The following is a 26583-nucleotide window of genomic DNA, read 5'->3' as shown; positions in this document are numbered from 1 at the left end:
TTGCACAAAATTAATTATGAAAATGATTTTTATCGTCATTGCCATCTGTTGCTATTAATTTGTATTGCAAATTTATAATGCTGTTTTGTTGCACCAACAACTTTACAACTTTTGCAATTTTATTTCTTTTTTAACAGCTTTTTCATATCTCTATTATTCGGTTTTATGGCAAATTCACATCCTTTTGAGTAACAATTTTAGTGGCGCCAATGCTTTGCAAATGCACAGAAATCGAAAAGAAGAAAATTCAATGTTTTTTATTTCAAAATTCATACACGTTCAAAAGGCAACAACAAATTAAGACGTTTATTAACGGTTTTCAGATTTTTGTACATTTTTTTTAATTCTTAACTGATTTTATGCACACTTAATGAAGATCAGTTGTTTTTGTGCTTTTTGCACTGCACGTTTTATAATGAATTTTCAATTCTTTTTTTTTTTTTGTTTTCTTGAACAGATTGACCGACTCTACGGTCTCCGTCAGATTGCTGCTGTCGTGAGCAGCATAAAAAATATATCCAATTGTATCCACCAAAGCATAAGTATAAGTATGTATGTGCCGTAAATGTGACGAAGGTGCAAACAAAGCGCATGTGTTGAGAATGAAAACAGAAAGCAGAAAACACTACACATGCTCTGAATGAAAACAATAAACAAAATAACGACTACAAAACATAAAAAACAGTTTAACGCATTTCAATAAATTGAAGTTTTATTAATTTGTTTCTCGCATTATCTTTTATATTCACTTCTCGAAATCAGTTTCATACAATTTATTTTATGTTTGTTTCATTAATTCTGCGTCTTTAGCACTGCTTGAAGATCACAATTCTTTTTTACAACATTTTATTTTTATTTATTCAATTAATTTCACTCATTGTATTTTATTTTAATTTTTCTTAATAATCAGTTGAACAAACACTCCATCAATTGCCGCAGCAGAGCTCAACAATAGGCTTATAACGGTTTACGCCATCGATTTTGGCGCGTCACTTTACTTACAAAAATTAATTTGTATTCTTTTCTTAACGCCTTTCGTCTTTTTTAGCGAACACGCGTATTAACAATCAATTAAATTCACACTTCAATAATGAGAAGCGAAGGTTTTTAGGTAAAAATGTGCGCGCTTACACATACTTTACCAACACAAGTTACTTTTCAAACTAAACAAAATTTCCTTTGAAAACACCACAACCGATCGTGTTGATGTTAGGAGCGATGTATATGGAGAGAGGCATTATTTTAAGGTAGAGAGTGAGAGCGCAAAACTGTACTTTAATATGCGTGTGTGTGGAAATGTGTGCAGAGAGCGCGGAACAGCTGAGTGCGAGAGTTTGGTATTGTAAATTTTTTTACTTTGCTCTCGCCTCATGTTGCTGAGGAAAATGTTGCGCAACTATTTTGATTTGCGCAAACTACAATAGATTTGTGTTCTACTACCGAAGATACTGGATTTGCATGTGTGTATAGGTGTATACTATGTTTGTATGTACGTAAGTATTTTTATACCCGGAACAGTGTTTATTAAATTTGCCACGAAGTTTGTAAGACTCAAAAGGAAACGTCGGAGATCTCATAAATTATATATCTAAATGATTAACGTGATGAGCTGAGTCGATATCACAATGTCAGTCGGTCTATCCGTCTGTATACCATATAGGCGAACTTGTCTCTCAGTTTTTAAGATATCGATTTGAAATTCTGCACACGTCCTTATCTCACCGAGTAACTCCTTATTTGGCGCTACTGCCGACATCAGACCACTATAGTATATAGCTGCCATACAAACTGACCGACCAAAGCAAACTTAAATATATTTGATTTAGAAGACATCTGTATTAGTAAACAGAAGCTGTGGAGTTTCCGTGCTTTAAAGAGTTGCTCAATATCTTATAAAATTGTTATAAGATTTAGTTATTGAAGAGTAGGGGTTCTGATAAAATTCCAAGAGCACACAACAGACGGATCGCCGATCCTTAAACTCTAAGGAAATCAAACTTATGATGAGAATTTTGTATATGGTGAAGAAGAGGATTTTTATAGAAACTGAGAAAAAATATAAGAGAGCTGTTCTGTTGTGCACACATACATATACTACATACTTGTAGTGGATTAAAGCTAAGCCTTAACTTTACGCTTCAAAAACGACTCAGGACCCATAAATACAATAATAACTGTGTTTCAGACGGTTTAGCCAGATGCAAATTAGAGAATAGATATACATATATATATATGAGAATTACAGATTTAGTCAGTCTGAGTATTTGTTCGGCGGAAAAAAATTCTGAGGTGCAGAACAAACGCTATCGAAAATCGATTAGGTGACGCCGTATCTACAACGCTTCTTCAGAAATTCTTAACCAATTCTTTTTATATTATTTGTTGAACTTCATAAATTTAAAAGAACTAATGAGGTTTGAAGTAATATGTTTAATTACTCACTTTTCACCTAAATTATGAACACTTGTAATATTCAATAAAATTGCACGAAATACATACACACATCACTTGTTAATATTTAGTAAACATATTCGTCTCGATTTTTGAATAACAAATTTTAATTACTGCAAAGTATCAGTATTTATTTTCTTTTCACAAACAAACGAACTGTTTTATGACGCGTCCGAAGCGACACTGAACTCGAAATAGGTGAATGTTTAGAACTCCAACATTTCAGCTGACAATTGAATTACTGGCTACCTAAACTAGACAACAGTGGCGACTCGCAACCACAACGTCACTGTGCCAGCAGCCAACAACTAACAGCTTCCACAACTCAATAACGATGAGAAACTCCAACAATATAGCTTTTCGAGTTTTCCAGCTCCCTTTGAATGTACACACACACACACACAAATATACATATACACAAAGGAATAGCTGCAGGATAAATGGCCATCAAAGCATTGGCGCCAAAGTGGCGACACTGGCGCGACTGTGCGAAAATAGCTAAAAAGAAAGCAAGCAATCTCAAAGATACCATATACACACACATATGTATATGCGCTGGTGGCACGCGGAAGGCTGAACTACTTTGTTATCCTTGCAAATTACAGCGTGCTGTGGCATAAAAAGACCTACTCAGCTTGGCGAAAAAGTTCAACTGCAAAAACAATAATGCGAAAAAGTTGTAAACAATCATAAACGCCAACTAGTATTGGAAAAGCGTTAAAGTTATGTTATCTCGTGAAGCGCTTAGCTTTTGGTTGCCAGGCGCACAGCCATCAAGCCATTCTACTAGACAGCTTGAGCGTTAATAGACATGCATATACGTGAGTATATGTATATGTATGTAAGTGTATAATGCTGGCCCTTGTGGCAGATACAAATATGAAATTTGTTTGCTATTTTCTACATCCTGTATCAGTATTCTTTGATTTTCGCTCGGCTGGTGGCGTCATCAAGTCTCGGTTAGAGGGTGGTGGCTGACTTTTTTTGGCGCGCCAATGACGCCAAAGCTATTGCTTGCGCAGTCACAATGAATTTTCGCCAACTCGCGAGGCAATGTATTTACATACATACATTATTCATACACGTATGCACGGTATACATATATGTATATGTACGCGTATATTTGTATCAGATTTATGTTATGTCCAGTAGCTGGTTTCTGTATTGTGTTTTTTTTTGAGTTTTATGGCTCTATCTCTACTCATTTGTTATATTTTTGGCAAGTCGCTTGGTAGTAGCGAATAATAATTGCAATGGCGCAGCAATGGCCTCTAAAGCTAGAGCAAAGAGTAAAAGCTCTATGTGGACTAGCAACTGTGAGCTTCAGGGTTAGTCAAATTTTGGAACGTTTTATGAGGAATATCAAATTCAAATGGTACATATGTGCTTATATATATGTATATATATACACACAAGTATATACCTTAGGGTGAGCCGAATCCTCACTTGTTAAATTTTTTAAGAAACTTACGACCTAAATAATTGTAAATGGTTGAAAGGTTTTGGTACTTTGCATGAAAAAATATTTTTATGTTTTTAAACAGCTCAAGACCAAAGTAGAATATTTTTTTCTATGTGTAGGTTCATTTTAGCTCACAAATTCAACTGGGTAGTTTTAAACACACCCTAATATATGTGTATTTTACTGTGTTTAATATAATATGCATTAAAAGTAACTCATTCCCTTCACGAAGTAATTCTCTGTTTTTGCTTTGCAGATATTCTTTCGAAACGAAGTAGAGTGAATATAGGAGTATATACCAAGGGGGTTGTGGCCTTCAAATAACCGGATCGAAATGAAATTGTGGTTCATAGTAATTTTCCAAAATGAAAACTGAAGTAAGTAAATTTTATCAGGATGAACCCTGCGCTTTTAAATCGAAAACATAGCATACTTATAAAAATGCTCAAAACCATTAACAAAAAATTTATATATACTATATAAAATAGTTAATTTATACACCTATACTTATTTAAGTAACTAGTGATACAAACCTTAAATTATATACAGATATTAACGTAGTAGAAAATTGGGCACTTACCTGAAATGAAAGAAAAAAATGTTATATAAATATTTATGTCAAAAAGTTGCTCTAAGTCTAGTCCACTTAAATACTAAATAGTGTTTAAGTAGTCATAAATTAAAAAATTAGTGAAATAATTAGATTATATTCGATCTAGCGACTATGCGACGATACATGCCTAATATTAGATCTTTAGCTCAAGAACTTGTTTCAAACGATACGATAGTCCCCACCTTAAGGATTATATCCACTTGCGATTTCAAAAGCTCGAACTTATTCGCTTATATATGAAATGTATATATATTTGAGAATATTCCACGACATTTAAAGTTGATCCGGCCAATATTGTAGTTTCGGAGACAGGAGCGTATTTGTAAGAATTTTGTATCTAACTGTAATCAGCACCCAAAGCTTCAAACACAATTTTCTCGAAATGCTGTTTTCAATTTCGGCGAGGAAAATTTCTCCGAAATGACCGATCAACTTGAAATTTTCAAACGACCTTCTCAGATATATTTTTTAGACATTATCGAAGAAGAATATTTTTGATAGTAATTTCGGTTTTTTTTAGTCACGCTGAAGTTTAAATTTTTTCACAAAATAGCGGTTTTTTTTTTTAGGAAAGGGAGAATTGCTTTAAAAATTAAAATTCTGACCAACCATATGATCATTACTTGTATTCAGCTTATTATTGTATTATAATAATATTATTTTTTTTTTTTGGATTTTAGATAATTCTTAGCAGAAAAAAAAATCGATACCTATATTCGGAGGTCCTTCTGGATATCGGTTACGTTTGGTTACAATGGCTTTCCCAAGTTTTTTATAATAAATCGTCGGTTATTGAAGTACATTAAATTTTATAAATCCATATTATTTTTATTTATTTAATAAATATGCTCAAAAAAAAAAATATCTTTCTGACTTGCAATGGATATAAACCCTTAATGAATATTTTTACCAATACTATGTGAAATATATTATATTATATTATATAAGTAGAATAAATTATATATTTGCGAGATTTTTTTATAATATTAGTAATGACGCATGAGAGACCAATCTGGCAAATTAGCTCGAATTTCCTGAGCCAACAATACTTTCGCAATCTCGACATTTTCTTGAGAGCAAATAGCTCGGGTGAGTTAGTTCATTAGGGAAAGTAAAAATTATACCAAATTTTTTTGTAATAGCAGTACATTCTTCCACACGATGAACTTTGCGTAGTAATCAAACAAACAAACGGTATAAATGCAATAGACAAGTATAATCACATAGAGATTCGACAGCTGTTTGCTTTCACTTGTTATTTATTTTGCCAAAAAGCAGAGCTCAACCAGCAACGGTGTAACGAATCGAAAGGCTTGTAAAAGACATACTATTACTAAGGCGGTTTAACTGAGCCTGAATAAAAATGTCAGGTGTCTTTTAGGTACGTGCTTTAAATGGACCAGTGATCAGATGACATATATAACTAAAATGTGTTGAATAAACATTTTAGTAAAGTTTATGGAAACTTTAAATAATTTATTAAATCTTGAAAAGAAGTAAAAGGAAAAGAAAAAGAAAAACATAACTTTTAAATGAAAGTCAAATGAAATGCAATAAAATGAAGTTAAAGAGTGCGAATTGGGCCAGCTGTTGGTTATATATTTTTTGCCAAGACAATTCAACGCTACAATTCATTGCTAATATCCAATAATTTACTTCAACCTTTGGTCATGGATGCCATAAAAGTGTTGGCGGCTGGCTTGTTGATGGCTGCCCGCATCTGTTTGAATGAGTGTGTGTGGAAATAACTGTAAGCGTACGAAATGCAGCAACCAAATGCCAATAACTGCAGCCGCAGCAGCACAACAACAACATGAATTACAAATATGTATGGTATGTATGTATGTGTGTGTGTGTGTATGTGGTGGCGCTGGTGGATGCACACGAATCAATGGTGCATTAAAAATGGAGAAAATCCAGTACTGCTACGCGCAACATAAGGCAAGCACAACAACAAGGCAACAACATCGAAGCGCAAATATTACAACTGTCATAGAGATGCTTTGAATGTACAACAAAAACATGCATACTCACATATTTATTTATGTACATGTATGTAGGTATATACATATGTATGCTTAAATATATGTACATATGCATGTGCTAATATGTATGTGTGTTTTTGCGTTCGCCAATAACCACAACAATGGAATTTAATAGTTAAAGTATATTTGCTTGCGGTCGTCACACCGTTGCCGCAAACACACACACACACACACACGCACTCAACTGTGTAATGCCAGCAATGTAGTTATGGCCTTAGCTGAGGCGATGCTGATTACTTTGGCAATGGCATTGCTGTTATTTGCTAGTGGCAATAGCTATCAAAAGAAGGTAGCCGGTTACAAAAGTGCATTGCAAATAAAGCAAAAACAAGTCGAAATAAGTGAAGACCGTAATAGAGGAGCAGAGTGAGCGCGCGGCAGCAACGCAAGAAATATTGTCACCAATGGCCAGACACATAGCAGACGAAGAAACGCACTTTTCAGTTGCCAATGCTGTTGGTTTTTGTTGGTATGTTGCCTGCTGTCACAGTTGGTAGCCGGCTATGGAATTGCACCCGCATGAGCGCTTTAAAAGTTACAGATTACCGTTAGCTGTTTTGGTTAGAGGCTACTGTATGAAATGTTTTATTACTGGGAGACTGCTTTACTATGCAGCTTTTTTTCGTGATGAAATATGAAATGTTGTTTTATACTACTTTTTTCGACTAACAGTATGTGGAAAATTTTGCTTTGCAGTTATGAATCTGAGCAACCATTATGAGTTTGGAAAGAAAGTCTTCAAAAATTCTTTTGAATTTAGCGGCTTATATCTTACATCACACATGAGTGCTTTTAGGTATATTAACTTGCGACAAACATATTAATATCGAGAAGGAAACGTCGGGGACACTATAAAGAATATACTTATATACAAATGATTTGCTTGGCGAACTGATTCGTTTTAGCGGTGTCTGTCTGAATCTTATTAGTCGCACGGCTTTTGATATATCGATCTGAAATTTTGCACCTATCCTTTTCGCACTAAGCAGCTGCTCATTTGTCCGAACGGCCCATATCGGACCACTATAGTATAAAGCTGTCATATAAGCTGATTGATTAAAATCAAGTTATTAAATGGAACATTTTTTAATTTGACAAGATATCTTTACGAAATTTGCCATGGATTACTTTCCACGACATCACTATAACTCTTTTCATTGTCATATTTATTTGTTTCAATACAAATTTTTTTTTTTAATTTTGAAGTTTCCACTTCATTGTCAAGATATGAAAATATAAAACTTTTAAGATTCTATTTTTTCACATTTTTCATTTAATTTGTGAACACAAACTTTAAAGTAACTTTCGCAACCCTTTTGATAAGCGCTTCATTGACAGAATTTCAAAGTATCATTAAATGCAATGACTTTTGTTGCAACAGCCACAATGTAAGCTGACAACTTTCAATGTCGAGTAAGCAGCTAACACAAAGAAGCACGACGTAAAGCAACAATAAAATTGAGTAAAATTGAGAAAAAAATTCCAACGAGAAAATTAAATGAAAGCAAACTTTATTTTATTCTGCGTATTTATGGCTAGAATAATAAGAAAAATTAATAACAAAAATTTATAGTGAATATTAAGAGATGGAAAAATAGCTTGGTAATAAAATTTAATTTAATTAAATAGTAGCAGGTAGCCGTACTGCGGTAGACAATTTTAATAATGCGGGCAGCAATGCATTAAAACTTTTTTAATCAAATGGTTTGGTGAAACTTTTTAACCAAAGTAAACTTTTCCTAAATGCGTTAAGCTTTTCATTAAGAAACCATCAGCGGTCAGTAGGAGGGGATAATCATGTTGAAGGGCGTTGTAAGCAAGTTGAGTGCCTTGTCATGTCAAGATGTCAAGACAAAACCGGACATTATAAACAAAAACAAAAAAAAAAATTTCAAGGCAAACGGAGAAATAAAAACTTTTTTTTTACATACAATATAAAATATTTTGTTCAAGAAATCATCTTAAAGTGCTTTCATTGCAAAAATTAAATTTTTGAAAATTTATTTTTTGTATTTTGTATTCTTTTTTAAACATTTTATAATAAGAAAAATATTTATTAACTATAGTTGTTGCTATATTATCACTTTAATTTTTTTGTCTAACAAATATTTTCTTCTTCGTGGAAATCTTTTTCTTATCAATTTGTAGCATTTCTAAATTAAATTTACTAGTAAAAGAAGTTGTTGAGTAACACACTTTTTCGACTTATTCAAAAAATTCTGCATAAAATGCAATCAAACTTCCATTTTCTCTACCACAATAGAATTTGTAACAGAAATAAGCAAAAAAAAATAAAAAAACAAAAAATGAACGCTATCAACCAAAAAGCTATCATGCAGCTTCATTTTGATTTACACTCCACTACATTTGAATGGAGTTTTGTGCTTCATTGCGTACAAAAAAAAAACTGAATTGGTATGCGCATCGAAATCGTGTACTTTTTAGCGACAACAGACAACTTTTTGTACGTTTTTTTTCAGTGTTTTATTTTAATGATATATCGAAGAATTAAATAAGTGAAAAAAATTTGCTTCAATAAAAGTATGTATGCGAAAAGTATTTGCAAACTGTTAAGTAAAATAGTTAAAATCACTAAAAATCGTCGGACAAACAATTAAAAGTTCAAAGAAAGGCGAATTATGCTCGCAAAGATTGTTAAACACTTACACAGGGACAAAATAGAGAAAGAAATGAGGAAGTTACAACTAAACGACTGTCTGTTCTTTGCAAAAATTACATTTTTTTTTAACTCCTGTTGGTGAATCGAAGTTTTGTCGGCAATTTTAATGGCATGACAGTGACAATGTGATTTTAAATGACACAAAGGAATCAATGAAAACTAAAAATCAATGTGATTTAAAAAATTAAGTGTCTAAATTGCGAACAAAAGCCGAGCGAAATTATTTTTTACGACACAGCTGTTGAATAAGTAATTGAATGTTAAAAAGGAAATAGCAAAGTAAAATTTTTACGTAATGCCTAAAAGTGAGCTACGAATATAAAATAAATTGTAATAAAGTAGAGTCGTTAACGGTTTCCGAACGTGTGTTTAAATAGTTTGTTTAAAAAAATAAATAATACAATAAATACAATTTTAAAACAATCAATATAAATATAAAACAATATTTTTTCATAAAAGAATTTCTTTAAATGCAACAAGCGTTCTAAACGATAGTATTGACATTTTGCTCAAGCTCATAAAAATTTAAAAAAAAAAATTATAATTTTGTGAAAAAATATTTTTGTGTAGAAAGATAAATTCAATTTAAATTGCATACAAAAAGAAAATAATATAATTTAAATTTTTTATATTTTCTAAACATATAGAAGGCATCTCCTGTACACGCTGAAGTCGTTAGCAGATATATGTATATGCATATTTTTTTATTTTTATTCATATATAAGTGGCGACCACTTATCAACGTAACGCTGTCGCGTTATGCTTAAGATGTGCCTCTTATTTTTTGACTGCCATTTCGTGGTTCCTGATTTTTATGCGAGTACTTTTGCGCATTTGCCAGACACATTTTGGCAGCTTGTCAGAAAAGTTAGCACAAGGACTTATAATATGTATGTAAACTTGTACGTGAATATCTACATGAGGAAGAGCTTTTACATGAAAAAGTGGCCGTAATTTTTATGTTGCCTGCGCATCTGTGACTTTTTGTTGACAATCTCTGCTGGCGGAAAACTTTTTCCATACCGAGTTGGTTATCTTAAGTAGGCATTGACAGACAGCAAGTAGACGGTGTTGATATAAAAAAAAAAGTCTTAGGAATATGTCTTAAGCTTGTACGTATGTAAAGCAAAGTGATGACTATGATGTTGAAAGGTGTGCTTGAAGCTTAAAAAAGTCTGCGAACTTTTACTTGCAAGCATTGTTAGTGATAAGGTGATGAAACAGGTATTTTACGGCCTTATTTTGTAAAGAAAATGTGCATATTTTTTTCTTAGCTTGAAGCACTTTAAATTTGTTGTTAATTATTGTAAATATTTTTTTTTTATACTAAAGAAAATAAAGATTTATGCATATAAATATAATAAACTAAATATTTTTATGCAGAAAATTTATTAAAAAATATTTTTTTAAGCCTGGGTTATACTTAGCAGTTTCAACACTGCTTAACTTTACTAAGAATTATCTACAGCCTAAATGTATGCAGCGAATTCTTACAAGCAAACTACATATGCGTTTGCGTTGTGAGCACATAAATTTAATATTAAATATTTTCACGCTACTTTCTTCACTTTCTCTCTCTATTTTTGCAACTATTAGAATATCATTTAGGATTATAGAAAATCAGTGAAGAGTTGGCATCAGTATATAATATTATTATATAATATTACTTAAAAATCTATGAAAAATGTATTAGATCGAAAATCTGGAAACTAACAAAAAATCCTGATATTTCAATAATAATGATAAATTATTACTAATATTAAAGTTTAACTACTCACATTTGTTGACAGTTGACTGCTCAAGCTCAGCACCTGTTCACGCGCATCCAATAATTCACGCTTCAAACGACGTATCTCGTTGGCTTGACGCTCCTCAGCTGAACCGTATAACGAACTGCCACCGGAGAGCAATGATGCGGCGCTGCCATGCACTAAAAGTAAATAAAATACACATGTAAATAAATATAATATACACTAATAAACGTCCGTTCAGCATAGTGTCTCATAAAATTCGCCATAAATCACGTGAATACTCACCCTCATCATTCTTCTTGGGATATGTGAGACGATGACCTGCCACACTGGCGTTGGCGCTGCCCGGTGCACCCACCAGGCCAACCATGCCAGACATGCCGGCTGGATGTGTCGGTGAGAGCGTACCACCGAAACCGCGACTAATGGGTGTGGGCGAAGTCGGTTGACTCCAGGCGACGGAGGTGCCACTAGCACCCGCTGTTGGCTGTCCAGTCACCTGTGACATTGCCGCCGCTGCAGCAGCGGCCATTTGAGCTGCCAACGAGCCATTTTGTGCGGTTATTGTGCCCACAGGCAGGCAGTAGTAGGGTTCGATTTCGACATCGGGGCCGCGACTCAACATCGAAGGGTACATTTTTTCCGATTTGGTGGATCTGTGGGTAGAAGAGAATAAAAAAATGTTTATTTTATAATAAAGTGTAATTGTGTGAGTAAATATAATGATAATGTTTGAAAGCACATCAAAAGCTTGATGAAAATTTAAAAGCGCTAAAATAGTTAAGCACGATAGTTGGGTAACCTAATCTAAGCATGTTAGAATAAAGTTTGCAAAATAAGTTATGTAGCGAAAAAAAATCACACTGAAATATTATTATGTATTAATTTTATGAAACTAACTATATGTAACATAAGTAATTGTATATTCAATCTTTTTTTTAATTATGTAAATCATTCATTTGTAAGTGCAATGCAAAAATATTCAAACTCTGAACCTCTAGTAAATATCCATAAACTTCCTTATTTCATTCTGTCTGCACTCCAGCTATTTTTAGTGAAAATCTTAATTTCCGTTTGTCGCTAACCACAAAATCGGTAAAACACAACTAGCCAATTGAAGTCAAAACAACTCCTAACTCAATAACACATACACAACTACAACCGCACATTACTTCACACGTCTATTGCCTACAAAAACAACAATTTAATCGACGCAAATTGCATAAAACCGTAGTCTGCTTTTAGGTGCACGAAAAATCGTAACACTTTTAGACTCACCACAACGAACTGGTGTTTTCAGAATTGCATTTCCAACACCAGACGATTGCAAATTTCCGCTACGTGCCACTCACTTAATGAAGCGGCGTAGGCGGAAACTTGCATGGTGTTGGTAGCTGGTGTATTGGTGGTTGGTGGGTGGTAATTGAGTGATGTGAGTTATGTTAAATTTTTTTTTATTCTTTTATAGCCGTGGTGGATATATAATACTATAATATTAGGGTAAAATAAAGTAACAAATAATGAATACCTTAGTAAAGGAATGCTAATTTGTAGAAAGAAACGTTAGGGAAGTAGTCAAGCTTTGGCTGAGCAATGTGCAGAGGTTTATTGCATGAAACGGGGAGTTTTGAGGCAGTTCTTTCAGAATGTAAACAAGTTTTAAGTGTATATACGAGTAAAGGAATTTATTAGATCTTGCATAGTTTAACGGTTTTATCAGTTTTGCATGTGTTTGTGTATAAATCACGCGTTAAAGTGAGGGTTGGGTGCTGCTTGTTGTTTTGAATTCGAAGGGTGTTTCGGAAAGTATTGTATAAGTGATTTTTTCATCTAAGCCTACATCAGCTAATAATACTGAAGGAAAATTGCTTCATTGCGAACTTATGACTTAACGGAGAATACTGCGGACTTTGTAGAATAAATGCATTTGCAGTTCTTATCTTGGCAATTAATTTTTTGTAAATTTGCAATTTGTCGTATTGAATTTTATTGTCAAATCAAGAAGTTTTCTTTCGAATGAATACAGTTTTAATTCTTAAGACGTATTACCACGGCCGATCATATAAATTTAGGAGTCAAATAAAGTTTAAAGCCTGTCAAAGTTCAGATTTCTAAACTTTTGGGAACTATTGTCATTTATGGATCGAAATGCATTGATAGACAGATGATGATGATGATCTCAAAATCACAGACAGATATGAACTGGTATATTTTTTTTTAAATATTTCAGCCACAAAATACTATACACATCTTTACAAATTTATTTTATTTTTTGCTTACTCAATTGCAAAAAAACATTTCCTTTAAAACAAGTTTCTTGTTAAACAACTATTTTATTGATTTTGGTGTGTCAGCTGCAAAGTGCATAGACGATGTTATGCTATTTTGTAATACTTATCAGCTACAACAAATATAAATATATTAATTATTACAAGGTGTAATTGTGAAAAAAAATTCTAGTGTAATTTCAAAAAATAATTTCAAAAGTTGTTAACATTTTACACTGCCATCAAATTTTGTTTCTTTAGAACAAAAACATTTTCTTTGTAAAATAGATTCATAGATATGTGTGTATAGTAATCAAGAGTACACAATAGTCCATATAGAAAGCAAAAGTTTTGAAGCACTTTGATGTTGTTACGATACATTTATCTCAGCGATATCTCTTTTATCAATGCAGCAATGCTGTTATCAGTTAACGGAACAGGTTTGCCAATATTTATCTTTTATTGTGGCATTGAAATTTTTTTTTGCGTTTTTGTAAGGCGGCAAATAGGAATTATTGAACTCAAGTGGGGATTTTATTTGGTAAATAAAGAAGTCTGCCTCTCGCAAATATCGATCGACTATAAATTATCAGAGCGCCGCGATTTCTCGATTAGTTATGATCGAAGAACTGTCAAGCATCAAACAACTTGAGCAAAAAGAAATTGTGACAGTGCGATAAAGTGTGAAATGTTTTTAAAATTATTTGTGCTCGTTGCACTGGCTGTGGTGTTGCAACAGAATGAATGCGCAAATGCGCAAATTCGAAGTGAGTTCAGAGTTGAGGCGAAAATAAAATGAAATAAAAGCGCAATTTAAAGCGATAAATGATTTTTTGGGGTATTTCAAATTAAAACCAGTTCATTTAAACTAATAATTCTATAATGTGCAAAATACATAGAAATTATTTGTTAGCTCTTGTAAGGATAATCAGCAGAATGGTAAAAAATATATATTTCTACTCAAAAATCTGAAAATTATTATATATAGAAAAATTAAAAAAAATAAATTAATATTACTAAATGGCAATACTGTAGAAGATATTTTATTTTCTAAGTGACTGTGCACAGTTTCTGCGCCTCGAAAAGTCACAACTATAAACAAGTGTTAAATTTTTTTTAACTTTGAAAATTTATTTATTTACGTTGGAAATGTGACGAGGCGCATTAAGGAATTCACTTCACTGGTAAATTAAAAGTTTATAAAAAAAAAATACTTTTAGTAACAAAAAAATATCAAAAAATCAATATAAATGAATAAAAGTTTATTTAACGTTTTTCTTGTGCTATAAAAATATCTCGCAGAGAATATGAGTAGACTATGTTTATTTACCATAGATCAGAGAAGATAATTTTTGGAAAGCACAAAAATCATAGTAGAAAGAAACCCATTGGAAATGAAAAATAAAAACGCAAAAATTAATTTTTAAAGCTCAAAAACGGTTTATCTCGATTTCCGGCAAAACCACGAAAGTTGTAGGAAATAAAAAGGTCTAAAACTTTTGTATCTATAAATTTTCCAAAAATTTATAAAAAATTATTATATCTAAAAAAAAATTTAATTTTCAATCAAACAGTTTCAGGTCAAAATATCAGATCTTTTTGAAGTCAGTAGGCTTTATGTTCATTAAAAGCTTTACTTTCTGATTGCATAAAAAGTAAAATTTCTCATGGAATGCAAAAAACGGAAACCACTAAACGATTACCACCTGCATTTTCATTACACTTACCTATTACCTTTTTCTTCCCGACCTCAGCTCACCCGTAAACAATTTTTCCTTTCATTTTGGTGCTTTTATCTTTCATTTCCTAACCTAACCTACTACGAATTTCTTTTACTTTTTATCATTTCCAAAGGTTTTCTGGTCTACCACTTACTATTTTTTTTCTTTTTATATTTAACTCGCGATCGTTTAATCACACCGAGTTTTCAGAAGTTTTTTCAGAAATGTTAAAAAAACTCCATATATTCATTGGAGGGTTAAAGCGTTGAAAGAAATGTAAATCTTTCAAAAAAGTCCTAACTTAAAATATTTTCTAAAAAAAGAACTTAAACTTTGAACTATTATAAAAAAATTACCACCTGGTAGGGAAGAAAAGTTCAAACTTTGTTAATTGATAATTATAACGTCGTAGAAAATATTTGAAAACTTTTACGCTTGCTAAATTCAAAAGAAAACCATTCAAAAATATCCAAGAAGTATAAAAATTAATAATAAATGCAAATAATCCAATTTGTAGCTAGATAAAACTCTTCTTAATTAGACTTATTCACCTTTGCTCATTTAATGATGCTTGCAAACGAGACTATTAAACATAACACTAATACAGCGATATGAAAAAATAATAAGATTTTCTTTTATTTTTATTTTAACTTTTTATTGCACTTCAACACTTTATGCACACCGCTTTCCGCGCCCACCTTCTCCCGCAGAGCATGTTGTCTGTTATCACGGCACTTGGGCCACATATCGCCAATCAAGTGGCAAATTCGACGTGAATACCATTGATCCCTTCTTGTGTACACATCTTATGTATGCTTTCTTTGGGATTGAGGAGAGTGGGGATTTGCGCATTATTGATCCATATTTGGATTTGGAGGACAATGGCGGACGCGGCAATATACGTAAATTCAATGCACTCAAGCTACAAAATCCCACGCTGAAAACATTCGCGGCGATCGGCGGTTGGAATGAGGGTTCGGCGAACTTCTCGATTGTAGCAAATGATCCCGAACGGCGAAAGCGATTTGTGCGCACGGTGGTGCAATTTGTACAGCGACATAGTTTCGATGGTGTCGATTTGGATTGGGAATATCCAAATCAGCGACACAATTTGGACTTTGATGACAAAAACAACTTTATAACGCTGCTGCGTGAATTGAAAGAGGGGTGAGTGGGAGCAAAATGTTCATTTAAAATTTTTGTGGGAACATGTAAGACTATAATCTCTTTCAAATCATAACAGTTTGGCTCCTTATGAGTATCTGCTTACTGCCGCTGTAGGCTCCTCAGCCGAATCCGCTTCGAAGTCGTATAATATACCGGAGATCTCCAAGTACTTAGATCTTATCAATGTGATGGCATACGACTTGCATGGCTCATGGGATCCAGTCACTGGCAATAACGCGCCGCTCTATGCAGGGCCCACCGATATTACCGAGAAGAATAAGCAACTGAATTTAGATGCCATTATAAAATACTGGTTAAGCGAAGGTTTGCATGCGAAAGCTTTTAGAAGTTAAAATAAATTTTCAATACAAAATTTGATTGCAGGTGCGCCACGCGAAAAGCTTGTGGTTGGCGTACCGTTCTATGGACGCACCTTCACGCTTTCCGATGCGGAGCAACACACCGTAGGTGCACCACATTTAGGACGTGGCCTTGCCGGCCAATACTCCATCGAACCGGGCTCAATAGGTTATAACGAGTTGTGCGAGCGCATGCAGACCGAACCATGGAAGGAGGAGTGGGATGAGGCGCAAATGACGCCTTACGCATATATGGGACAACAGTGGGTGGGCTTTGAGAATCCGCGCAGCATTGGCCTGAAAGCGCAATATGTGAAGGATAATGACTTGGCCGGCGTGATGTTGTGGTCATTGGAATCTGACGATTTCCGTGGCACTTGTGGTGGCGAGAAATATCCACTCCTACAAACCATCAACCGTGTACTCTACGATGGTCACACCGCAACAGGCCTAACGCAAGCAGTGCTGAATTCGGTGGCAGAAACCATACAGCGGCCAGCGGCGGCTGGTGTTATGGTGTCGTCCGCTGTGCAGCAGCAACAACAACCGATAGTTTTGGATCCGCGTGGCAATGGCGAGTGTGGCAGCGAGGATGAAGGTTATTTGCGTGATGCGCATGACTGTGGCAAGTTCTACTATTGCCAGCGCGGAGTCAGCTATACATTTAATTGTCCACAAAGCTTGCAATTCGATTTAACAACAGGCAGCTGCAACTACGCGCAATTGGTGCGGTGTAAGGGGATTTGAGCATCAACAAAAAAATCGTAGTTACTAATAGGTGTTGTTTAACGGAAATATATGGTATATCTGTATTGTAGACGAATTTAAGTGGTTTTATTTGAATGATTAAATGAGCATAAATATAGGCAGAAATATGCATAAAATTACAAATGTAATATTTATGTGTGTCTATTACTTATACAAATATATACAAATTTTGAATTATTTTTTAAAATAAAATTTTTAAATAGTTCTTTTCATTCCTTAAGGCTTCTTTTGCAACTACTAGCAGGTTTTAATGTATTGTAGTATTATTTATACTTTTTTATAAATATTCCTATCCTGAAATTAAGTTTAACAAATGCCAATAAGGGTAGACCTAAAAAACCTCGTTATACAAAAGGCTTCAAAGCTTTCAACGATTTCTTTCTATGTTATTTCTCAAACATATAATTTTTAATTTCCGACTCGAATTTTAGTGCCTTAAAGCCAAAACCTACCCCTTAACCCTTGTCTCTATAACAAAAAATTTGTAAAGAAACACAAAATTTACTATCTCTCCTAATTCACTCATGCCGAAGTTTCACTCTTAGTGTTTCAACAGTGTAAGAAATATTTAGTATATACATACAATATATAGCATAAGTATGTTTGTATGAGAGTAAGCACGTGCACTTGAGATAAGCGTGTGAAGCAAATTCTTAGCATACTTTTAGCTGCATGTGTAATTTCCAAGTATTTTGACTTTGAGCGGCGTACAAAAAGTATTAGAAGCATTCTTACAAGTAATAACGGTATTCAATATGGAATATGAATTGTAACAATACTTTTGCACTCATGAGAAATATGGAAAGCAGAATAGAATCGTTTAGTGGAGTTTTCTTTTGTATGTTCTGAGAAAGTTTACCATAGTAATGGACTACCATTAGAAAGTAGAAATTTCAACAAATATAGTGCCAACTGAATTTTTAAATAAGTCGCATATATTTATATGAGATTTTTTGATTAAAAATTTGCGATTATTCGGTTTTTAGTCGAAATAAGGCTTCCTCCAAAATATTTTAAATTAAAATAAAAAAAAATACAGTGTATTTGGGACATAAGCAGATAAGTTCACAACACATTTCGTGAAAGATTTTTTTTTAAGATAAAAATAAAAAAACCAAAAACTTGAATATTTAATTTTTTCATATCAAATTTGAGGTTATATGAAACAGGTGCACATACAAAAATTGTAGATCTTTCCATTACCGACAACTTTGCAATATAAATTTTTTCTAAATTACTCGTAGTTTTGCCGAAAATCGAGATGAACCGTTGTTAAGCCTTAAAACTTCAACCACGCCCTTTCTTTCCTCTTCCCGACCGCAGATCGCACGTAAATTATTTTTCCTTTATGTTTTTGTTATTTGATCTGGCTAATGGGTTTGATCCTACTTTGATTTATTTTGCTTTCAAAAATCATCTATCCTGCTCTATGTGTGGAGTGAAAGTTCGAAGAATTTTTTTTATTAAAGAAACTTTCGATTTTATATATTAATTTTTTTGGATTTAAAGTAAACTAGTTATAAAATTAAAAATATTGTTATTATCTCTCCTAAAAATGTTCTAAGAATATTATTCTATATTTGCATATTTCTTATATTTCTCGTATATTAAGAATGTTAGGTACAAAAAGTCTTGTTTGAGTAGATAATATTAAAAGAGTGAAAGCTGTAAATATAAATTTACTTATTTTATCTTGTTGGGATATTAGCTGAGATTTAAGATTATGCGATTATCAGTTTAAGAATATTAATATATGTATATATTAGAGTGGCCAAAAAAAATCGTAGACACCATGAAAATATAGTACGAAATGTCAAAAAGACCCTGTTAAAGTGTGAGCCTTCAATACAAGTATTATAATAATATTACCAGGCGTAAGGTAATTTTGCCACACAAATAACTCAGGAATATATTTTACTACGATGTTTAATGCATGTGAACAAATTATTTTTTAGAGAAAATTAATAATTTTCCTTGTAAGGAATTTAACGTCCCACAAAACAGGTACGATATGATTTTTTTTAAACAAATTTCTTTATTTTTTTTACATAATAATGAGCAAACCCGTTAAATATCTAATTTTTTATGACTTTTGTTGTTTTTACTTCGACTTTAAAATTGTGAAGTACTATAAATTTTAATAGCATTTAAAGTGCATACAAAGTTTAAGGAAGCACTGCTTCAGACAAAAATGAGCAGAATCAAACTAATGCAAACAATAAAGGATTGACGCGCACTTATAGAATAATAGAAAAATATCGCTTCATCGACAATGACCATATGGTCGGCGCTATAAAAGTCGCACATAGCCACACATGCAAACAAATACCAAGCCACTCTGCAACCAACTATGCAATCAGCCACTCAAGCGAAGAGCCAGTGTCCAGCAGACAGTAGCAGTTAACATACATTTTGTTTGTGTAAATACTTGTATTCACAGTTATCAAACTGAAATGTGTGCTGTGTTATGTGTGTTCATCATACGCCCTGCTGACGCTGTTATTCTGTGTGTGTGTGTGTGGCCATGAATGAATGAATGCAGCAGCATTTCATATTTGCATGCAAAATGCTATTAGTGTCAGTATAGTGGACATACTCACACAAATATAAATAAGAATATATGTATAGCAATGTGTGTTTATAAAGACAATGCGGTTGTGTGTGTGTGTACTTGGCAGACATCAGACTGGTCATCCGGCGACAGTTGCATCATTTTTGCTGGACGACTGCTAATTTTCTGCTGCCAGTGCGCTGCTTCACATTCACAGTGCTGCGCAATTATTTGTGTTCACACACACATATACATACACACATATACATTTGTGTATTCATGCACGGAAGCACAGAAGTACATATACATTCATAGCTGCAAAAAGTTTTGCACATCCTTTATGCTCTCTTTCTTTTGTCCGACACTAACTAACTGCTTCATATTCTTTATACAACTTTTATTGCTTGCCATGGCAATTTTGCTGGAAATTATTACCACTAGCAGATTTAAATATGCTTGTAGATACATATATGTATTGCATATACACATTCGTAATAATATCCATATTTTTCAGTGACCAACTTATTTACTTGGCAATCAGTACCAAAGACTATTAAAATGCTTTATTTTGCGTAGGAATAAATATACGCAGATACGTTAGTATTGTACTCCTTGAATATTGGATTATTTATATACATTCATATATAATATATACAACAGAGCAAATGTGGTTAGACTTTAAATTTATGTTAATTTGTACTTTATAGAGACTTCATACACGAAGCGAACTGTCAAACTTTCAGAGTAATTGTACAAAAAAAGAACCATATCCTCCTTTCGTTCATGACGTCATGCGACAATGTATTTTTCCGTCAGACACATATCAAACAAAGTAATGGGACGAAATTGTGGTTGTCTATATTTCTGTCATTCTTGAGCATTTATACCTCATGTGAAGCTGAAATATTCAAGCTTACAATTTTCAAGCTATTACATAGCTTCTATATAATAAGGAAATAAACCTTACACGTTCACAAAGTATACGCAAAATGTTTGCAAACTTTTAGGCGTATTTTCGCAGCACACATTTATGACACAATTTTTTAATGGCAAATAAAAATTTGGAATTTAATAAAAATTAAATTAATAAAAAATAAATTAATAAAAAACTAATTATTAAATATTTGAAATCATAATATTAGTAACTTTATAATTATTCTGAAACAGTATCTCTCTAAAGTTATGTATTTTAATCGGATTATCAATGGTAATAAATTTCCACTTATCTTGGCGAGCGATTTCAACATCAACTTCGATGATAAAATCAGAGCGATTGAACAATTTTCTTTCGTAAAAAGTACTTTGAAAACTTAAGTTTCTTATTTTAGTTAACTTTATTAATATATTAGTTTCTAATTTATTTAATAAAAGAAAACAATATGTATTCTTATCGGTCTCCACGCTCAAAAAGTGTAACTTGAATTAATTAAAAAAAAAAGAAACAATACTGCATAAAAAATAAATAAATAATTATAGTTGCATAATTTAATAAAAATTGCTATGCAATAGCTTTACCGCGGCAGTCCCCAAGCGCCACACGTATTCTTTTTCTATAAGTATATTCTATTCTGCGATAGTACGCCGGTCTTATTAGCAGAAATGCAAAAATTTATATAAAATTTCATCTTAGAATGAAATGAAAAAAAAGATTTTATATTTAGGTGCATACCTAGCACCTAATAGCATTAAAAATAACATATTGAACATTTAAATCGATACCTCAAATATTTTTTAAGTTACAGGCTTTTAAAGTGTAGCCGCTCAGTTCAATCCGCTCTATCAGTTTTTCTTTAAACGCGCTTTTCTTAAAACATATTGAGATAGATGATCCACGCACTATAATTTTTTTTTTTTATAAAAATATTTTCAAGTAGAGAATTTCTATTTTTTAGATTTCATCCACGGAGAAGGCCGTGGAACTTTTTTTAAGTTGTAACACTGTGTGTGCCCTTTAAATATGTACAAGTATATTTACACAAAAATATCCACCAGGAATCACAACTGCGGCATTTCTGAATATCTTAATCTTACAGTCTTTGAAGCATTTCTGTTTTTTTTTTTTCAAAAAAGTAATTTTTGTAAATACAGCTTTTCAGAAAATTAACCTACTCTAACATCATATGCAGGTAGTGCCCGTCAGTACCACCCAATAGGGTTTTGAGGTTTATATAACCAACCATCAGTAAAATATATTATGGAGTATGGACATCCGTACTATATATTTATATTTTAAGAACTTTTATAAAAAATATTCATTAATTTTTGTAAAGTTTTACTCAGATTTCGATAACAGCGCCATCTGTTTTTTATACAGAGAAAGATTTCTCTAAATGGAAAACTATGGGACACAAGGTATACAAGAACTCGATATATACATATCGACCCCAGCGACACCTAACAAATGATGATTTGAAACAAAACTAAATTTTTAATTACTTGTCTACAATATTATTAAATATTAAAAATTACATATTAAACAAAATTATTGCAGGAAAAATATTTTGAAAGCGTAAAAAATTAATATTGTAGTATTTTTGTTTTTTTTTTTAGAAAAAGCTTAAGCAAACGTTTTTGAATTATATTTTGAATATATGAAATTATTAATATAGTTAATATAATATGTAAAACATGAATGAATTCAAATTTAATTTATTGTTAGTTAATGTTCGAATCGAATGAGAAAATGCATTTTTCGAAAATATGAATTTTAAAGTGAAACAAATACTAAGCGTATTCAAGCAAATTTAAGCGTAATTATTTTTCACCTTGGATATGTCCGTTCTTTCAAGAAGCTTTAGCGCAGTTAAAAGTCAGAAAAATTATTTATTTAATTATTATTGAGCAAAAGTTAGGGTAGTAATTAACGGCAGTATAATATACAAATAAAGATATCAAAGTCATAAATTTTCAAAATAATTAAAAAATTAGCAATTTTACTCACCTAATGCTGTTGCTACGATTTAGTCGTGGGCTTTGCACATATGGCGACTCATTGCCCGCACCGGTTGCCGCCGCAACAGCAGCACCGCCCGCTTGCTGCATGCCACTGCCCTGCGCTGCTGCAGCTGCCGCCGCTGCTGCAACGGCTGCGGCAGCATTACGATGTTGCAACATTTTATGGCTATGGCGTGTCATTGCCGGCGAACCGATTTGCATATTCTCCAGCGAATCGCCCTCGGATAGGCGACTGCCCGCAGTGTTGCTGTGCTTCAGCCACATGGCGTATGTGCTGTACTCGGGCTTGACTTCGGCGTAGGTTTGCGTGTCCGAGAGTGAGCCATCGATCATTTTGCCAGGACGATTTGATATTCTGAAAATGGTGAAGAGGCGTGTTATATTGTATGTATGGGTATATGTGTACTATCTATGGATTTGTGTGTATGCCGGCATTCAATGCAGCTGTGGATTTAACTTGCTGTTATCGCAATAAATCAGCTAAATTATCATGGTAAATGCATGCAATTAGTAGCATTTAATGGCAGTTAGTTACGAAATAAAGGGTGTTTAAGTATAGCTTCAATTTTCTAATAGAAAAAAGTACGACGAACGTATCTTATAGAAGAGTTTTATTAAAGGGCATTAAAAATATTTTTTTTGTTTTTGTTTTATCAAACTTTTGATTATTTAATAAAATTTCTTAACGTTCAAAAACGATTGCAAAAATTAAACTACATTGGGAAAAATATTAGTATATGAGACACCCTTTCTAAATCCGACTAGTATGAGGCTTTAAGCATAATTAGCATATGTTGCGTAGACGCATTAGTGGTTGGCGCGGTGCTAGCCTCTTTTCACCATTTTGATATCCCTTTTTAAACTAGGATAATTTATGAAATACATATATATTATATTAAACAACCCTTACGCGGTTACTAAATATAAATTTGTTATTTTCAAAATTGTTCCAATTTTTTATGTTGCTCCTTTCAGTTGCCTGACATCATTGTGAAACTTGTTGGGGTAACTAAAACTAATTACATCAGTAATGCATTAATTTGCACCAGAGCAAACCACAAAATATGTTTTGCTAATGCTTGCCGCATTGCAGTAATTAAATAGCTGTTGAATAGCAGTGTCGAAGTGACGAACAACGTGGTTATTATTTTACTAATTAATAGAAAATTTTAAAGTAGATATTGAGGTATTGGAAAATAAATTGTTTACTGAGTTGCATGGATAGTTTTGAAAATTATTTAAATGTTTTGTTTTTCAGAAGAGATTCTTATATTTAAAAAAAGGGGATAAGAAGCCAGGAATAAATAACTTTAACCACAAAAGTATTTAGAACAATAAGATGGTGCTCAAAAGTATGCAACAGCTTTTGTGAAAAGAGTCTAGTTTCTCAGTATTGTCATTAACTCTGAAGGCATAGATCTCCAACTGGATAGTTAAAAAAAAAAAAATATTTGCTACAAACAACTACTAATATACTCAGCTTGATAGTACTGTTCATTTACGGCGAGCTCAAGGTCTATTTAGCGGTTCTGTTCAAAATAACTTCAAGCTACTTCCATATAGGCTTCTATAGGTGCCTGATTACAGTGGGATTTCTGGAAGCTGTAAAGCGTATGTGCTTGCAAGAAAGGGCACCCTTACACAAATCCTAGCAGGAAGGGAACGAGCTGGTGTTCCCCTGGCTTTGTAAGTTCTGGCGTTGGATCTATGGGCTTCGCGCAGCAAGCGTTGGACAGCAACCAGCACTTGTGGGGTTGCTAAAGAAAGCAGAAAAGCTTTGTTCCAGAATGGAACTACTCGCCCTTTAGCAAGGTTCACATCGCGGCAATGATAGGTGTCCTAACTGGACATTGTTCCATTGGCAATCACGTGTTGAGGCTAAAGATTTTAAAGTACGCAACTTGTCAAAGCGCAACCTGCTTTCGGCAGATTAAGGTTGAAGCATCTCGGTTGCCATACTTTCTACGAATCTGAGGAATTGGCTGGAATTTACATAAGTCGCCTCAATAAATCAGTGGCGCCTTCTCGATATGCGATGGTCCTTTTGATCCGTGCGTAGGAGTTCGGGGCATCACAACAGAAAGGCGTCTCTAACGCTCCAAGTGGGGTAATTCGTGGCCCTACGTATATCAACTTATTCACATAACCTATCCTACTAATATGCTCATAATCTCAATAGAAGAACTCACCTGTGTTGAAATAGATGTAGGTCCGTGCCAGGTTTGGGTAAACTGTGCGATCCAGTAGCGAGGCGTTCGCGTATTGATTGACTGAGCTGTGTTGCGCCGGGTCCAGTTAAAGAAAAACTGCGATGTTGCGTGTTGGGAGGAAGTTCTGAAATTTGAACGAATTGCAGTTATCAAAATGGTTAAGTTTAAAACAAACAACAACAATTGTGTATAACATTGAAATATGATTTTCAAAAAACTAATATTTTAAGGCAAATCTTGCCAATTGACGTGACGAAAAATATTTTTTGTTGATCTCTTTTCATGTAATTTTCTTAAACTTCCATACTCAAACAAACTTATTTTGCACTCACTTGTCATATCGTTGGGCAACGTCTGAGTTCCACCGGAAACCTTGCGTCCCCCCGCACCTGTGGCGGTGCGCGGCACTGCTGAAACGTGTGCTGTACGTCCAACGCCGCCGCACATGCCACCTGGCGAGCCACCACCACCACCGCTATTTGGCTGACCACCGCCAGCGTTCATCAAGGCTGCGCCCATCATTGCGATGTTCTGTTGCTCCGCCGTTGCTGTGACACTCCCATTGGTACGCTTTACATAGCCAAAACTGGGCGGTACACCCTTAGTGCGACTCGATGGTGAACCTTGTTTGGAAGAGCTACCGCTGCCACCGCCCATGCTGCGCCTTGATGGCGATGACTTTTCAGATTTTTCACCTTTATTGTGTCCATTCATTGGTTCCGGCATTTTCGTCCAGTTGTCACGCCCATTTCGTGAGTTCGAGCGATGTACGCCCACCATACCGGCGGAATGGTGTTGCATGTGTTGCGCATGTTGAGCATGTGTGTGATGTTGTGGACTTGCATTGGCGCTGGTGTTACCAGAACCACCACCGCCACCGCCGATACCGCCACCACTACCGCTATTGCTATCCATTTTAGGGTTCGAGCCACCGCTTGAGCTGGCCTGTGAGGCAGCCGACGAAGGAGGTGCGGTGCCGATGCTATCGAGACTGCCACGGCTGTTGCGTATGCTAAGGGAGAAGAAGAAGAAAAATAAGTATTAATTAAAATCATTTAATTTAAAAATTTTTAAACCTTATTGATAGGTGGAGTTAAAACAAATAAAGTCTATTAATATAGTATTTTAATTTTTTAGCAATAAATAGAAAAAATGTCGCTTTTTTGTGCTATTTTCATGTCTACACTTCCGCTTCATATTGCAACTCATTTAATTTAACAAACTAGTTTAAACTTCTTATCAGCCCATTTGCAATTCTCATCACGCGACCGCTTGCTATTTTATTTGTATTTATTCAAACTCGCCAAAGTTGCTTGACTCTTCGCACAAATATTTGCATTTATATGAATTTACATATGTGTGTGGCAAAGTGAGGTCAAAAGTTGCAGCCATTGCTATTTGCACTGCACTGTTTTGCATTTGCTGTAAGCAAATTCGCGAATTGCTGTAAGCAAACAACAGCTGCAACAGCGGCAAACAAAGAAAGTCAAACACCCTTGTTAGCATGTTAGTCAATCTGTCCCTTTGTCGGGTTTTCACTATGCCCAGCACTCTCCACTGCCGCGATAGCACCCTTGTATGCT

General features: G+C 33.8%; 2 protein-coding genes across 11 annotated transcripts in view; one reads left to right on the top strand and one right to left on the bottom strand.

Moving 5' to 3' along the window:
- Positions 1-26583, bottom strand: part of sick (sickie) — a 417791-nt gene that overhangs the window by 76328 nt on the left and 314880 nt on the right. For 7 of the 10 annotated variants that reach the window (XM_070107203.1, XM_070107211.1, XM_070107205.1 and 4 more), the window contains 6 exons: positions 25333-26012; positions 24980-25124; positions 22777-23145; positions 22601-22627; positions 11288-11658; positions 11030-11181 (listed from right to left, as the gene is read on the bottom strand). In XM_070107203.1, the coding sequence (XP_069963304.1) occupies positions 11030-11181; positions 11288-11658; positions 22601-22627; positions 22777-23145; positions 24980-25124; positions 25333-26012 (1744 nt within the window). Of the gene's footprint in view, positions 1-1002; positions 1169-11029; positions 11182-11287; positions 11659-22600; positions 22628-22776; positions 23146-24979; positions 25125-25332; positions 26013-26583 lie in introns of those variants that run through there. The other 3 variants (XM_070107204.1, XM_070107212.1, XM_070107209.1) reach the window with 2 other exon arrangements.
- On the top strand, positions 13874-17339 carry Cht8 (Chitinase 8). The gene is made up of 4 exons (XM_036359971.2): positions 13874-14036; positions 15701-16157; positions 16234-16481; positions 16542-17339. The coding sequence occupies exons 1-4, from the start codon at positions 13958-13960 to the stop codon at positions 17261-17263; spliced, it is 1506 nt and encodes a 501-aa protein (XP_036215864.2). The 5' UTR covers positions 13874-13957; the 3' UTR covers positions 17264-17339.

This window comes from Bactrocera oleae, chromosome 3 (assembly GCF_042242935.1).
Source record: "Bactrocera oleae isolate idBacOlea1 chromosome 3, idBacOlea1, whole genome shotgun sequence".
NCBI classification, from domain to species: Eukaryota; Metazoa; Arthropoda; class Insecta; order Diptera; family Tephritidae; genus Bactrocera; species Bactrocera oleae.
Note: the sequence above shows the minus strand (reverse complement) of the source record. Positions and strands in the feature narration are given on the sequence as shown.

Bases quoted from the DNA above. Each gene is read 5' to 3' on its own strand.
- Cht8 (XM_036359971.2), top strand. From the start codon at position 13,958: ATGTTTTTAAAATTATTTGTGCTCGTTGCACTGGCTGTGGTGTTGCAA. The intron at 14,037-15,700 runs GTGAGTTCAGAG...CTTCTCCCGCAG, and splicing joins CGCAAATGCGCAAATTCGAA to AGCATGTTGTCTGTTATCAC. The intron at 16,158-16,233 runs GTGAGTGGGAGC...AAATCATAACAG, and splicing joins CTGCGTGAATTGAAAGAGGG to TTTGGCTCCTTATGAGTATC.